At 36.8% G+C, this 13,305-nt stretch overlaps 1 protein-coding gene across 2 annotated transcripts in view; it reads left to right on the top strand.

Moving 5' to 3' along the window:
* The first annotated feature begins 3,784 nt into the window (after positions 1-3,784).
* The window catches only part of shc4 (SHC (Src homology 2 domain containing) family member 4), a 17,978-nt gene continuing 8,457 nt past the window's right edge, over positions 3,785-13,305 (top strand). The window contains exons 1-7 of one of the 2 annotated variants that reach the window (XM_015375603.1): positions 3,785-4,040; positions 4,249-4,310; positions 4,399-4,913; positions 5,770-5,840; positions 10,561-10,621; positions 10,694-10,813; positions 10,911-10,964. In XM_015375603.1, coding sequence (XP_015231089.1) covers positions 4,259-4,310; positions 4,399-4,913; positions 5,770-5,840; positions 10,561-10,621; positions 10,694-10,813; positions 10,911-10,964 — 873 coding nt within the window. In that variant the 5' untranslated portion in view covers positions 3,785-4,040; positions 4,249-4,258. The remainder of the gene's footprint in view (positions 4,041-4,248; positions 4,311-4,398; positions 4,914-5,769; positions 5,841-10,560; positions 10,622-10,693; positions 10,814-10,910; positions 10,965-13,305) is intronic. The other variant, XM_015375604.1, reaches the window with a different exon arrangement.

Genomic DNA, 13,305 nt, shown 5'->3' with positions numbered 1-13,305 from the left:
ACAAAGGTAGGCAGCAGCTTGACAAAGCCATGATGGCAATTATTTTACATCCAAGCAGTATGCAGTTCTTCATATATAAACGCACACGTCAAATTAAAACAGATGTTATCGGTATGGAATCAGTATCGGACAATACTGCACAGGCAGGTATCGGTATCTGGGTTAAAAGGTGGCATTGGTGCAACCCTAGTTAGGACGGTTCTTCCTGAAGTCGAAGATGATCTCCTTCATCTTCTTCATGTTCAGGATCAGGCTGTTATATTAAGGTTTAATCTCTGGTGAGTGCTCTGTTTTGAACTGAGTTTGAATCAGAATCAGATAGTTTTTTATTTATACTACAAGTCAGTTTATTTAGTTTCAATTTGATCTCATCTGGCTAGAACGCCTTTCTCCATGTATGTGTTTTCCTTCTGTCCGTTAGAACTCTGCATTCTTTTCCCCATAATATTTCTGACCATATGGCTCTGAACCCAAGAGATACCTTTGGACTCTTGGGTAATGCTATGATTGATGCCTTCCTTGCTTACAGTGACTTTTTCTATACTCTCAGTTTTCAGACTATGGTTTAGGTAGCACTCATAGATCTTCCTAGGCTGGGATATTAACTCATAACCTTAACCTGCTTTAAAAATCATAATGGTCTCCTTACCTGTCTGCTGTGTTTCTTGGTTTAAGTGATGCTGTTTGATCACTAACGTTCAATATTGACCCTCTAAGGGTGTTTAAACTTGTTTAAACTTAGATCCAATAATACAACAGTGTTTACTAAAAAGGTGGCTTCTGTAGACCATTTGGAGTTTTTTGAGGACTGGGTTGCCCGAGTCTGTTCCTGGAGAGCTCCTGGAACAGACACCATTCTGCGACATCATACACGTTAGCAAATGATTAGACCTCCATGGCTCCAGCCTTATCAAAATATGACACTTTGTTCTTAGCTGAAGGACACCGCTCTCAATCCTTTGCCACGTACAAAATTAAGATTACAACTGTATATCCAAACAGAGGAACTTTCCTGTTTAGATTAAAACCTCAGTTCTGACATGCAACAGGCAGTCAATACCAAGGTGTAATAAACTCACACATCTTCAATGATAATTATCCTAACAATAATGAGTGAAAGGACAAGATAATGATTACAAGTGGCCGAAATGATTTTCCTTTGCAGGGTGGCTGGGCGCACCCTTCGAGATCTTGTGAGGAGCTCAGTTACCCGGCAGGAACTCAGAGGAGAGTCATTGCTCCTCCACATGGAAAGGAGCCAGCTGAAGTGGCAGGGCATCTGTTTCGGATACCTCCTGGTTGCCTCCCTCGGAAGGTGTTCCAGGCATATCCCATTAACCTTTGTGTCCTGGGCCTTCCACAAGGACATGCTGGAGGGACTATGTCTCTGAGCTGGCCTGGTGTTGCCTCAGGGTCCCCCCAGAGCAGCTGGAAGTCTGGGCATCTCTGCTTAGACTGCTGCCTCTGCGACCCAGCCCCAGATAAGCAGAAGTGGATGGATGGATGGATGGATGGATGGATGGATGGATGGATGGATGGATGGATGGACGGACAACAAAAACATGCACTTCTAAAAAGGTTACTTTAATTAGTACCTGCCAGAAAATAAGCTTAATTTTACATAATAACAGTTTATAGAATCTGAAATTAAGTTTTTAGAAGAGCAGATCGAGGTAAACAATGATAGTAGAAAACGGCCAGCAGGTGGAGACAAAGCTCAGCCAGGGCTCCACACTTTAGACACATTCTATATAGACTTTGAGGTTTGCTCCTTAGATGACACATCTCTTATGGTGTTATAGTCAAAAGCTGCCTTTACTGAAAAATGTGATGACGGGTTTCCAATAGTTCATACATTTCTTGGTTGCATAAACTAGATGTGCTTTTAAGATATCCTCCTTTGTTGTAGTAATTAACAACAATTTCCTAAATAGTTACTTTACTTTTAAGGTGTAAATGACATTCGTGCATCTCTGTCCTTTGGTGTTGGAATCCAGCATTCCTAAATTTAAAATATCAAACATAATAATAGAAAGCATTTCACAAATGTTCTTTATGCATTCTCTCTTTAGCTAGAAGCAGCATAGTTCCAATAGTATCTGGGAAGGTTTGTGGTACAAAAAGCATATGAATGGGATATTTGTACCTGTTTTATCAGGATTTTATTGAATTGAAGGTATAGCAGACTGCATCACATTCAGGCTAAAAAAAAAAAAAATAACTATAAAAACAACTATCACTAATTGAATATCATTAAGGATTATGGAGGACCTGAAATGCCAACATTAGAAATTAAAATAGACAAAAAAATAATAATAATTTTTTAAGTACCAATAAATGCACAAAAAAAGGCAATCTGTCCAACTTTTTTCATTTTTAAGTCTTAGTTATCATTATGTGTTATTTTTTTCAAATGTCAAATTTTGCATTTTTGTATTATATATTAATAATATCTGTATTTTTTCCCCCTCAGTTGTTAATTTTTGTCATTTTATTTATTGACACTATTCTGTTTTCCAAGTCTTAACAGAGGATCAGAGAGGGATATTCCTTATTAGAATTAGCATGGTGTTTAACAAGTAAATATATATTTTTGGCGTATACCTACTGAACGTATAAAGGAGAATGCTTAGACTTTTTATTCTGTGCGGAAACCATTATAATTTGTTCTAAAAGGTTAAGGGAACATTTAGAAGCAAAAAAATAAATCCTTAATAAAAGCCAAGTATGTCTAATGTAAGATCATTAACATTGTGAGTGCTTCATGGTGTTTAGGGATTTATTTTCTGATCATAGCAGATAGTTGTCACAACCCTAAAAGAATATGACATAGAACACAAAAATCCAAATGAAGTATTACCTATTAATAATAACTAATAATTTACCTCTGCATTTTACCCATCCTCTTGGGGAGCAGTAGTGGGCTGCCATTGCATGGCACCCAGGGATCAGTGTGGGGTTAAGGGTCTTTCTCAGAGCCAGAGTGTGGGAATGGGGTTCAAACTCAGAACCTCAGGATTCCAAGCTCTATTCCCTAACCTCTAGCCCACCATTCCCCATTATCATGTGTATTTTAAAGTCACAAATTTTTATATACTGCATCAAAAGTCATACTGAGTCAAAATCCTTGAATAATTTTTTTTTTTTGGTAATATCAATAGAGGTACGTTAAATACTCTCTTTTATAAACACATAAAATGTAATAAAAACAGTTTAAAAATAGAAGAAGGATGATCTTTTAATCAGTAGCAAATGTTGTATGTAAAATACTCTCCCACTGACGCCTGGTATATTATACTGATCTAAATCACACGGAAATGCAAATGGTTCATTTATTCCTCTTCCGCTTGTGTGTTCATGCAGGTCATTTGAATAATACGTTCATTTGATACACTGGGAAATTGCTTTTTATCAAGTAGATCAAGTCAGCCGGGCATTTTCTGCAAAACAGATGGTAAAACTTCCTTTTATTTAGAAATTAGATGGAAAGATTTCAGTGGAGGAAGCCAAGCTAATAATGCATTAATAATGCACCTTAAAAGCATCTCCAAGGTACAAGTGATGTTAACAGAGAGGGACAAAGCACTCTATTGGCTCTGCTTCAGTGTATAACTGTAGGTCCATGTAATGTGTGTCTCTGTGTTAGTGTGTGTGTGCAGAGCATGAGTCACCCTGCCTTACTCTGATTGGATGGTAGTTTATGGGTGAGGGAGGGGCAACAGTGCTTTAGGGTCTGTCTGTCAATCTATCCTCTGGTTCATTCATACATTCATCTGCTTGCACCATCATAGAGCGAGACAGAGGAAGTGAGCCAGAACCTTTCATTCATAAAATAAAATAAGTTCATTCATAAAAGCTGCACAGTTCTCCCAGAGCACAGACAGAAAGCACTGGTGTGGTGGAGCAGAGCAGAGCTGGAAGCTGGGTATCTGACCGGGAAAGTGTTCAGGTCAGTCAGGAGGTTTGAGACTTTACTCGGCATGACTGGAGCACAGCCGGCAGGACTCTGAGCTACACAGGACGGCCCCGGTCCCATTCGGGTGAGTTGAATTTGCTGTAATGTCCACTGAGAATCACATCTGCTGATCTAAGCACTGTTTTATGAACATAAGGGTTTATTTGTAAAAAAAAGCAAGTGGTTGGTAAAAAAAAACAGTTTTTTTCTGTAAAGTTTTGTTGGTTTTTTTGTAATTTCTTTGTCAGTAGTGAAACCAGGTCTCGTTTTTATCCCCTTTTCCCCCTTTTTAGTACTCTGATTATGAGAGAGCAAACCTTACTCTCTTTCAAGTCACAGACAGGACTCCTACCAGGTGGGTTCCTAATAAAGGTAGTTAACGAAAAAAAAAAAAAAAAACTTTTTCTGACTAAATTACAATTTGTTTTCCCTATCATCTGTAGGTATGCTGAAACGCACCAAATACAGCCGACTGCACAACGACTCCTTGACACCTTCGGAAGATCACCCTGATAGAATGCTGCCCTCCAAGAGGGACCTCTGCTTAGACTCTGATTTTGCTCAGATTGATCCAGGGACACCATCTCACCAGGGATCTTCCAGCCTGAGGAGCTTCATCCCCCGAGTGGCCAACATCTGCCTACAAAGTCCAAATTGCATGCGAAAAGGCCAGAGGGGTCAAGCGAACACAAAGATGGATAGAACTGTCAGTAAAAGGGACAATAGACCTCTGTCCAGAACAGACTGTGCATCTTTCCTCGGTGTGTCCTTCTCCAGTGGACCAAACGTGATCCCCCCAGCTCTCCTCTCCACAAAGCGTCCCATCACACTGCGCCGGATGCCAAGCCTTCCCTGCACTCTGTGCTCACAGCAAGACGACAGACTTTGCTGCTTGAAGGCTGTAGATGACTGTGCAGTGGTGAGGACCTCAAATAGAGCGGTTCACCATCACGTAAAGGTAACTGACCACTCATTATACCCGAGCACACGAAACCCAGCAATCACTAATAGTCTTTCCATGCCTTTCATTGTGTTTAAGCATCACTACATAACCTTTTCACAAAAAAAAAATGTAGTTTTCCACCTGAACGCCTGTGTCCCTGCATAGGGCCGGGATTACTATCTTTAATTCTTCCGCTGGCAAAACAAACAGACAAAGAAAACAGACAGTCCCTCATCTTTCTTTGCTCTTTCCACACCATCACGCTCACTTTCATACGTTCACCCCCCTTTCACACATACAGCTTCCTGTGTAGGCAGTAGTGACTCATCCTGGCTCTCTGCTCCTCTCTAGATCAACTCTGCTTGCTGGTGTGTGTGTTTGTTGGTGTGTGTGTGTGTGTGTGTGTGTGTGTGTGTGTGTGTGTGTGTGTGTGTGTGTGTGTGTGTGTCCGGCATTAGCAGGGCTCATGCTGTCCCATAACCGGAGGTGTGTTCACAAGGGAGATTAGGAGTGGGACTTGTGAGTTGACCGGCAATGGAAAAGAGAATGGACTGCCTGAATGTCCTCTATAAAGAGGCAGACACGCATATCACACTTCCGCCCACACACCCCATTCACATCTACACTTATTGATTTAAACCGGGTTCACATCAATTGATTTACTCATCCTGACTCCAGCCTATCAGGCCTGTTTAACTCAAACTCGTGACCAATGGGAGAGGGGCTGCACAATAAGGGAGGAAATGTTGCCTGGTTTCGTCAGTGTCTGTATTATCCTTTCCATGAATTTGCTATTGAGTGTCTTGTGGTTGTTTTAACTCTCTGTAGTTGTTTCGTAAATGGTGTTTTTGTTTTGTTTGTGTTTTTCAAGTACATGGGTAGCGTGGAAGTGATCCAATCCATGAGGACACTCGACTTTGATACAAGAATGCAAGTCACACGGTATGACACAGACAGACAAATCACACAGACACGCATGCTTACCAAGTTTCTGCTAGGGATCATTGAGCATGAGGAGAAAACTCACCTACTTGAGGTGTGTAGTCAAAGATGAGGTATTCTTCTCTAAATTCTGTAAGGTTTAAAAACAGCCTGGTTGAAATGCTTACATGCTCTCATCATAGGCATGAATGCAATGTAGATTTTTGAGTTTTGGTGATCCATCTGTGCCGTCCTTTATCTTGGATTAATTCACTGTTCAGCAGTTCAATTAAAATACGTTGTGAATTTTCTCTAGTCTACATGGGATCCAAGTGTCACATACTCAAGAATTTCTTTGGTTAGCTCTCACCTTAAGAAAACAAACTTATGGCTGTGCTTCGGTGGCACAGTGGTTGGCGCGCACAACCCATTTACAGACTCCTTAGGCCTCGACGCAGCCGACCTGGGTTTGAATCTGACCTGTAGTCCTTTGCTGAATGTCTCTCTCCCTTTCTTATACCCCCTTTTCCTGTCAGCCTACTGTCAATAAAACAAGACACTATTCTAGACATTTGCTAGGGGTGATGAATTGTGTATATATATATATATATATATATATATATATATATATATATATATATATATATATTATTTATTTTTTTTTTTTTTGGAAAAGACACCTTTTTTAAGATTTTGCACAAATTATCAGTACACTTATGTCTTTATCTATCAATCTTCTTTATCTATTTAAACAAACCATTTTCTTCTGCAATCATTTATCTTAGATTTATGTCTATTTGGCTTAACTGTTGTGCAGGAACATCCCGCTCTAACTGTACAGCTGATTTTAAAACCATTTTATAAAAACCGTCCATCTTTGTTATCAAATTCACCTTATTCAGTGTACCACAGCAATTCATGACAAAACATTTTCATAGCATGATGCTACCTCCACCATGCTTTGCATTGGTATATTCTACATCTCCAGGTGCTTCTGAGAATAGGGAGACTTCCCTACATGGGCCTGTAGTTGATTTGATCAGACCAGCTCCTGCATTGGATGCGGCCTGTTAGAGGGAGGCGTTCACTAGTATGCCATTACATTAGAACTAGATGTTAAATTGGCTTTAATGTGCACTGGAGCACACACTTAATAGAACAGACTACAATATTAACGTCACCGAAGCTGGTTTTGGATTGCCTGGACTGCATTCTGGCCCTGACGTACAAAACATGTATTGAACAAGCTGAAAACTGACGAATTTAACTGAGTATATTTAAAATAATCCATAATGGATTCAAACTTGACAAACAGGTCTTGTTATTGAAACTCATTAGAGTTGTATTGTTACTTGTTCATTTGACCATGAAAGAAGAAGCGTTTAAATGCATTCTTAAAGGCTGAAAATGGATTTTAAATTCAAGAGGGTAATAAATCTATGTAAACTTTTCTCTTAATGTCTTCAGCAATTTTTCATCTGTACAATTGTGCAAATAAAGAACAGATGTGCTGTTTCAAACAACTGTCAATGGTTATGGAGATTTGCTTTTATTATGTAGTAAAGAACAGTTAACCCTTTCATGCATAGTGATCACTACAGTGTACAGATGTTTAAAAGTGTTTTATATATATATATATATATATATATATANTATATATATATATATATATATATATATATATATATAATCTTCAATTTTCAATGGTCAGTGAAACCAAGTTGGCAGACATAGAGGGGAGCAGACTGAACACCTCAAATACTTTGGTTTTTACAGGGGAATCGATGAACCACCAACAGAATACCATATTACAACTATATCTATGCAACTACTTTCTTAGTATATAGCTTTTCCTACAGTATAAAATACATAAAGTACCCTTTATTGGACAGATCAATATTTCTTTGTAGAAAAAAGAAAAAATGTAAAAACTTGTTTTACATTCCTAAGGATGTATAAAAACATCCAAACTTTATTATTAATATCCATAAAGTTGGAAAAGCTTAAAGTAGAAAATATGTTTTCTATGTCAGTAATGTGATTAGGAAATGTTCGCATAGAGGGACAGAAAAAGGTCATCCCGAGGTCTGTAAGTACAAGGAAACACTCACAGAAAAAAATAATGGAAACATCCAAAAGGTTAAATTGTATATGGAAAATATTGGGGAAATTTAGCAGATATTTTCTGCATCTAAAGATTAAAGCTATCAAATTACGAGAGTCATATTTTCATAAATCAGACTGATCAAGTCAGACTCAAGTATTTTAGAAACAAGTCCCACAGAAAGACAGAGTTGATGCATTTTCACAAAAATATTTAGAAAAGGCAGTTTTTCAAACTTTGAGGCAATGGGTGAAACAAGTTTATAGAGAGAAAAAGTAAAAAAAAAAAATCTATTTGATCAAGAGACTTTGAGCTAAATTTGACTTTGCTTTTTTCTGGCAAAAATAAAGACTTAAAAAAAAGAAAATCAGAATAAAGATAAAGAGGGTAAAATTTTATGCACATAGAATGCATTATTCATATCTGTGAACACATAGCATTGAAAAACTGATGTTTTGCACGTGCTTAAAGGAGTATCAACATATCTTAACTCATATTCCACTTAACATATATGTACCAAAGCGGGCATGTGTAGCTTATTCAGTTTCAAAGAGGGGAAATCAAATTAAATGTATAATGTTTTATAAACCGGGGCATTCTCATCATCATTTGATATTGACATCCTAGTGCAGAATGCCAACACACAGCAACCACTGTTAACAACAGTGCTGCTGAGTGATGGGCCAGAAAATCCAATTAGATGAATTTCCTCCTAATGATCTCTCATAGTCTTATTAAAAAGCGAGCCAGTGAGGGAGAACACATCCATTACATAAAATGTTTTTTCAAGTAGGAGAAATGTTTTTTCCAGGAAATCCGCCATGTTGCACACATACTTTTCTGTGTTTTTATGTTTTCACCTCTCTGACCCAAACCTCCTCTTAGAAATCCTTAGGGGAATTTAAAGTTTTTCATCTTTTTCTGAGGATAAAATGTTGCTGCACTAGACAAGCTCCTCAGTCATATGTGATCCTTCTCAACCAAGTAAGATTCAGACTTTATACTCTAACCAAAATGGCCTGTCAAATAAAATACATTTGAAATGTAGGGTTTAAAGAATCCTTATATAATGAAACCCCTGGTAGCTTTTTCAGATCTCTTCTGATATCACCAGTTGTTAACCTTAAAGGCAGCAGCCATGTTGGATTTGAAGTCAAGGTTGTAGAGGAACTATAGAAACTGAAAGTTCTGTCAGTCAATTTATATCATCATCATCATCATCATCATCATCATCATCATCATCATCATCATCATCATCATCATCATCATCATTTATTTATTTATTTATAATGAGCTTTAAAAGCCTAAATGCCAATATGTTGTTGGGTTAGATAGATACAAACTAAAATTAAGATGATAATAATATTAATAATACAAATCATAATACAAAGTCAATAATAAAAATAGAAGGTTGACAGTATAAGCATAAACAAGCAAATCAAGCAAAGAAGGCTGTTCTAAAAGTCGTGCTTTCTGGAATTTATAGCCTGTTTATTAAAAGTAATGTGTCATTATCATCTGTAGAATCTTCTGGAAGTAGTTTGTAATGCATGCTTTTTAACAAATGTATCAAGATGCATTATTTTATCAGATAAAATGTGGCCTTCAAAGGTAAACGTTCAATAACAATAATGATATTTTTCTTGTGTTAACAGACTGAAAAGACTAGTTGCTTTAGCTCTGAAAGCTGGTTAGGCTTCCCATTCCTTCATGTTCTCCATGTGGGACGGTTCTGGCCACCTTAGGGCCTGTATGGTGGTGTTGAAGCAAGCAAGATCATCCCTTTTTCTGAAAAAACAGCTTAATACCTATATAATAATTGTTTGCCCAGAGATATTTTTCTGCTTCTTCAGCTCACGAGAACCATCGATTTGAATAATTAGGCTTGAATATGGTTTTGTTTGACCATAAGAAAAGTTAAGGCCACTTCAGTAGGCCCAGATGCCTTACTGACAGAATCCAGTCTTTTGTAACAAGATTTCTCCTGCATTCTTCAAATTCTTTAATGTTCGCTGTTGCCAATTTGTTAGCAAATAATTCAGTTAGTCTCAATAACTCAGTATTTTATGTATGAATATGAGTGTCTTTGCACTAAAGTGCAGATGTGTTTACACTACATAGATTTTACATTTCTTCACTGGTCATTTTTACTCCTTTTAACACACTGTTGTGATCTAAATCATTTTTTAAATCATCACTTTTATCCATCTATATTTACGGTTTATATTGATCATAAATTGCTATTATAGTAACTAAAGCCAAAGTTCTTCATAAAGACTTAAAACAAGTCATGTTCAAATCAAAGCCTGACTTTTGAGCTCCACCTGCACATAAATGGTTTTATCACTCGTTAGGGAGGAACTAGTGTGTCTTTAGTTATTGCATCAACAAAGTATAGAACGTGAAGTTGTTTTTAAAAAAAACACACAATTTCGAATTTTTTTATTCTTTGTTATCTATGTTACTTTAAGGAACAACTGCTCCAACCTTGTTTACTTTACAGTAGCTGCTTGTGTTGTGGTTTTTCTCCTTTTTCACATGCAAGTCACAGGATGCACCAAATCACATATTTACAAAAGTATCTCTGTGCTCCTGTATTTGACTGTGTACATGTTTATGTTCAATGTTTGTGCGCAGGGAGGCAATTAGCAGACTGTGTGAGAGGACTTCAGTGAAATCCTTGCTTAAAAGCAAGAGGGTAAGAAAGGCACAAACAAACAGCAGTCAGATGACAGATCAGTAGAGTAACTGGGCTTCTTTTCGTCATCAGTCTCCGTGCAAAGGAGTGTCTGCTGTTTTGGGTCAGATCAACATGCAGTTTTCTGGGAGCAGAGCCATCCTCACGGTCTCCACAGACAGTCTGACTCTGATCACGGCCTCCACTTTACAGGTAACACTTCAGGCAAGGTTGTACCTTCCTCACATTTAGAGTTTTGAGCAAAAAATCATGCAAACATTTATATTTTCACTTCTCTTGCCTTCCACAGAGGATTGTCTACTATCCCATGCAGGCCATTTCATTTGCCTCTGGAGGAGACCCAGTACGTTCTTGTTCTCATATATTCTGTATGATTAAATATTTAAAATTTTTACAGAGAGAAAAGAATTTAAATATGCAGTAAAATGTACGGTATTGTTTATTCTATGCTTTCAAAAGGTAGAACGAGTTCAGTGCTTGAAAAAAAATTACTCCTCTAAATAGAAAAATTCTTAAAAAGCTGCAAAGGCTTTTAAGGATCCTAGGAATTATCCATAATAATAATAATCTGTGTTTAAAAGAATCCAAAGCACAACTTGATGCAATCCTAATTTGTTGATTCACCACATTATAATGTCAACTATTAAAAACAATTATTTTAGCTTACTCATCGGATTTAATTCAAGGCCGTGTCTTCTCACTAGTTAAAAGTCTTCCCTTTCCAACACAATTATGAAGAAGTAACTAAATAAAGTAAAATGAAATTATATGTAGGCTATAGGCTTTTGATCTTGTTTTTTTTCTCTTGACTTATTTTCCTGCTGCAATGAATCACATGCTTTACATGAGTGCAGGAATCCTGAAGCATCTGCCTTTGGACACAGTCGTAGAAAAAAATAAACCTTTGGCCAGAACAATGGTATAAACATGATTTTAAAGAATATGAGACTGCCTCTGCTTTTTTTCCACATTTTGACATTTTAGATAATTAAACATTAGGTAAAAACAGTGTTCAGTGTTCAGTTCCCTTAATTTATCCTTACTGAATCCTATATGTGAGCATGGAGGGCTTATTAAAGATCAAGCCAAACCAGCCTACAGTAACAACATTTATGTCCAGATCCACCTTTCCATCCAAGGACTTACTGATATGCTTTAGATTCATTTTCTACTATGGAAACTAATTATACTTGTGCTTTTTGCTTCAAATTGGTAGACATACATTTTCCTTTAAAAAAGAAAAAACAGAAAAAAAAAAACATTTTCCTTTGCAGTATTCGAGATGACAGTAGAACCTAGGGTTCCATCCATCACAGCAAATCATCCAGGATCTGTAGAAATTGAGTTTTTTGGGGGTTGCATATCTCTAGGGAAAGTGAGGTAGGCTGGTTCTTTAGCAATTATTGCAGTTTTTGTTGTGTCTTACTCTCTAAATGAGTCATCAAAAATACCACTGGAGTAATTTAGATCAGTGACTGTTTTATGTTTTTTTTTTCATTTATGCAGAATTTCTCTCTGTAGGGATAATGGAGTGCTTCAGAAATTGCTTTATGATCCTTTCCAGTGTGAATGTTAGTGACTTTCACTATCATGTTTTGAGCACCTTATATCATGTGTTCTTTTAGCCTGCTTTATGTTGTCGTACATGTTCTATTTAATTGATTTCTTGACTTTATGGCAGAAATCTTGCAGGAATGTGCCAGGTGAAAAGAAAAAGGTGGAATTACTTTTTCCCTTTGGACAAAGTTGTTCTAGCTTTTTTCATTTCATAGACGAACTCATTACTTAAAAGTTGTTTTGTATTTACACAGGTTATCTTTTTCTGGTCTTAAAATTAATATGATTAGCTGAAACATTTAAATCTAACAAAAATAAAAGAGCCACTATATTTTCTTTACCCTATAATTAGGTAATAATTTAATCCTTAACCCTTTATCATCTGGTTTCACTATCCTAACATTTCAACAGTTTATTTTCAATAAATCCTTTTTATCTGTTAATCCCCCTTTATTCCCCCTGTGGCCACATTAGCTTCATTTTGACTGCTTTTGGGTTATTCATGAAGAGTCAAACTTCTCCCATCTAAAAAGCTCTTAATATAGCATATTAAAAGAAATGAAATAATGTTGAAAAATCATATGAGTTTAGATCAATCTCTAAGCAATAGGACAGCATCTATGGAGTAATTATAGTTGACGGTGAGCTGCTCACTGCTTAATGAGTTAGCTCAAATAAACCAGAAGTAAAACTCATTTTTGGAAAAGGAGCTCAGTGGATTACTTTTTTTGCAACCTTGATGAAAAGATTGTTTCCTGCTGACACTGCTCTTAAATCAGTATTAGACAGATGGCAAGAGATCGGTCCAACACAGAGGAGCATATTTAGCATGAATTGTCCTATCCCTGTTGTGTATTAGCCCTGAGGTTCAGAGATTTGGGAAGATAAAAGGCTTAAAGTCCAGAACGCCCTATCATTGTTTTCCTACATGTTTAACATTTTAGCATTCATTGTGTAGAAACATTCTGGTAAGTAAACAGGAAACTAAGGGATTTGTTAAATGTTGCTATGCATCTCTGCTAATAGGAATAAGAAACAAAAACTATATATAACAAGATAGATAGATGATAGATAGATAGATAGATAGATAGATAGATAGATAGATAGATAGATAGATAGATAGATAG

This window comes from Cyprinodon variegatus, unplaced genomic scaffold (assembly GCF_000732505.1).
Source record: "Cyprinodon variegatus isolate N-32 unplaced genomic scaffold, C_variegatus-1.0 Scaffold122, whole genome shotgun sequence".
Taxonomy (NCBI): Eukaryota; Metazoa; Chordata; class Actinopteri; order Cyprinodontiformes; family Cyprinodontidae; genus Cyprinodon; species Cyprinodon variegatus.
This window is presented reverse-complemented; position numbering and strand designations above follow the sequence as displayed.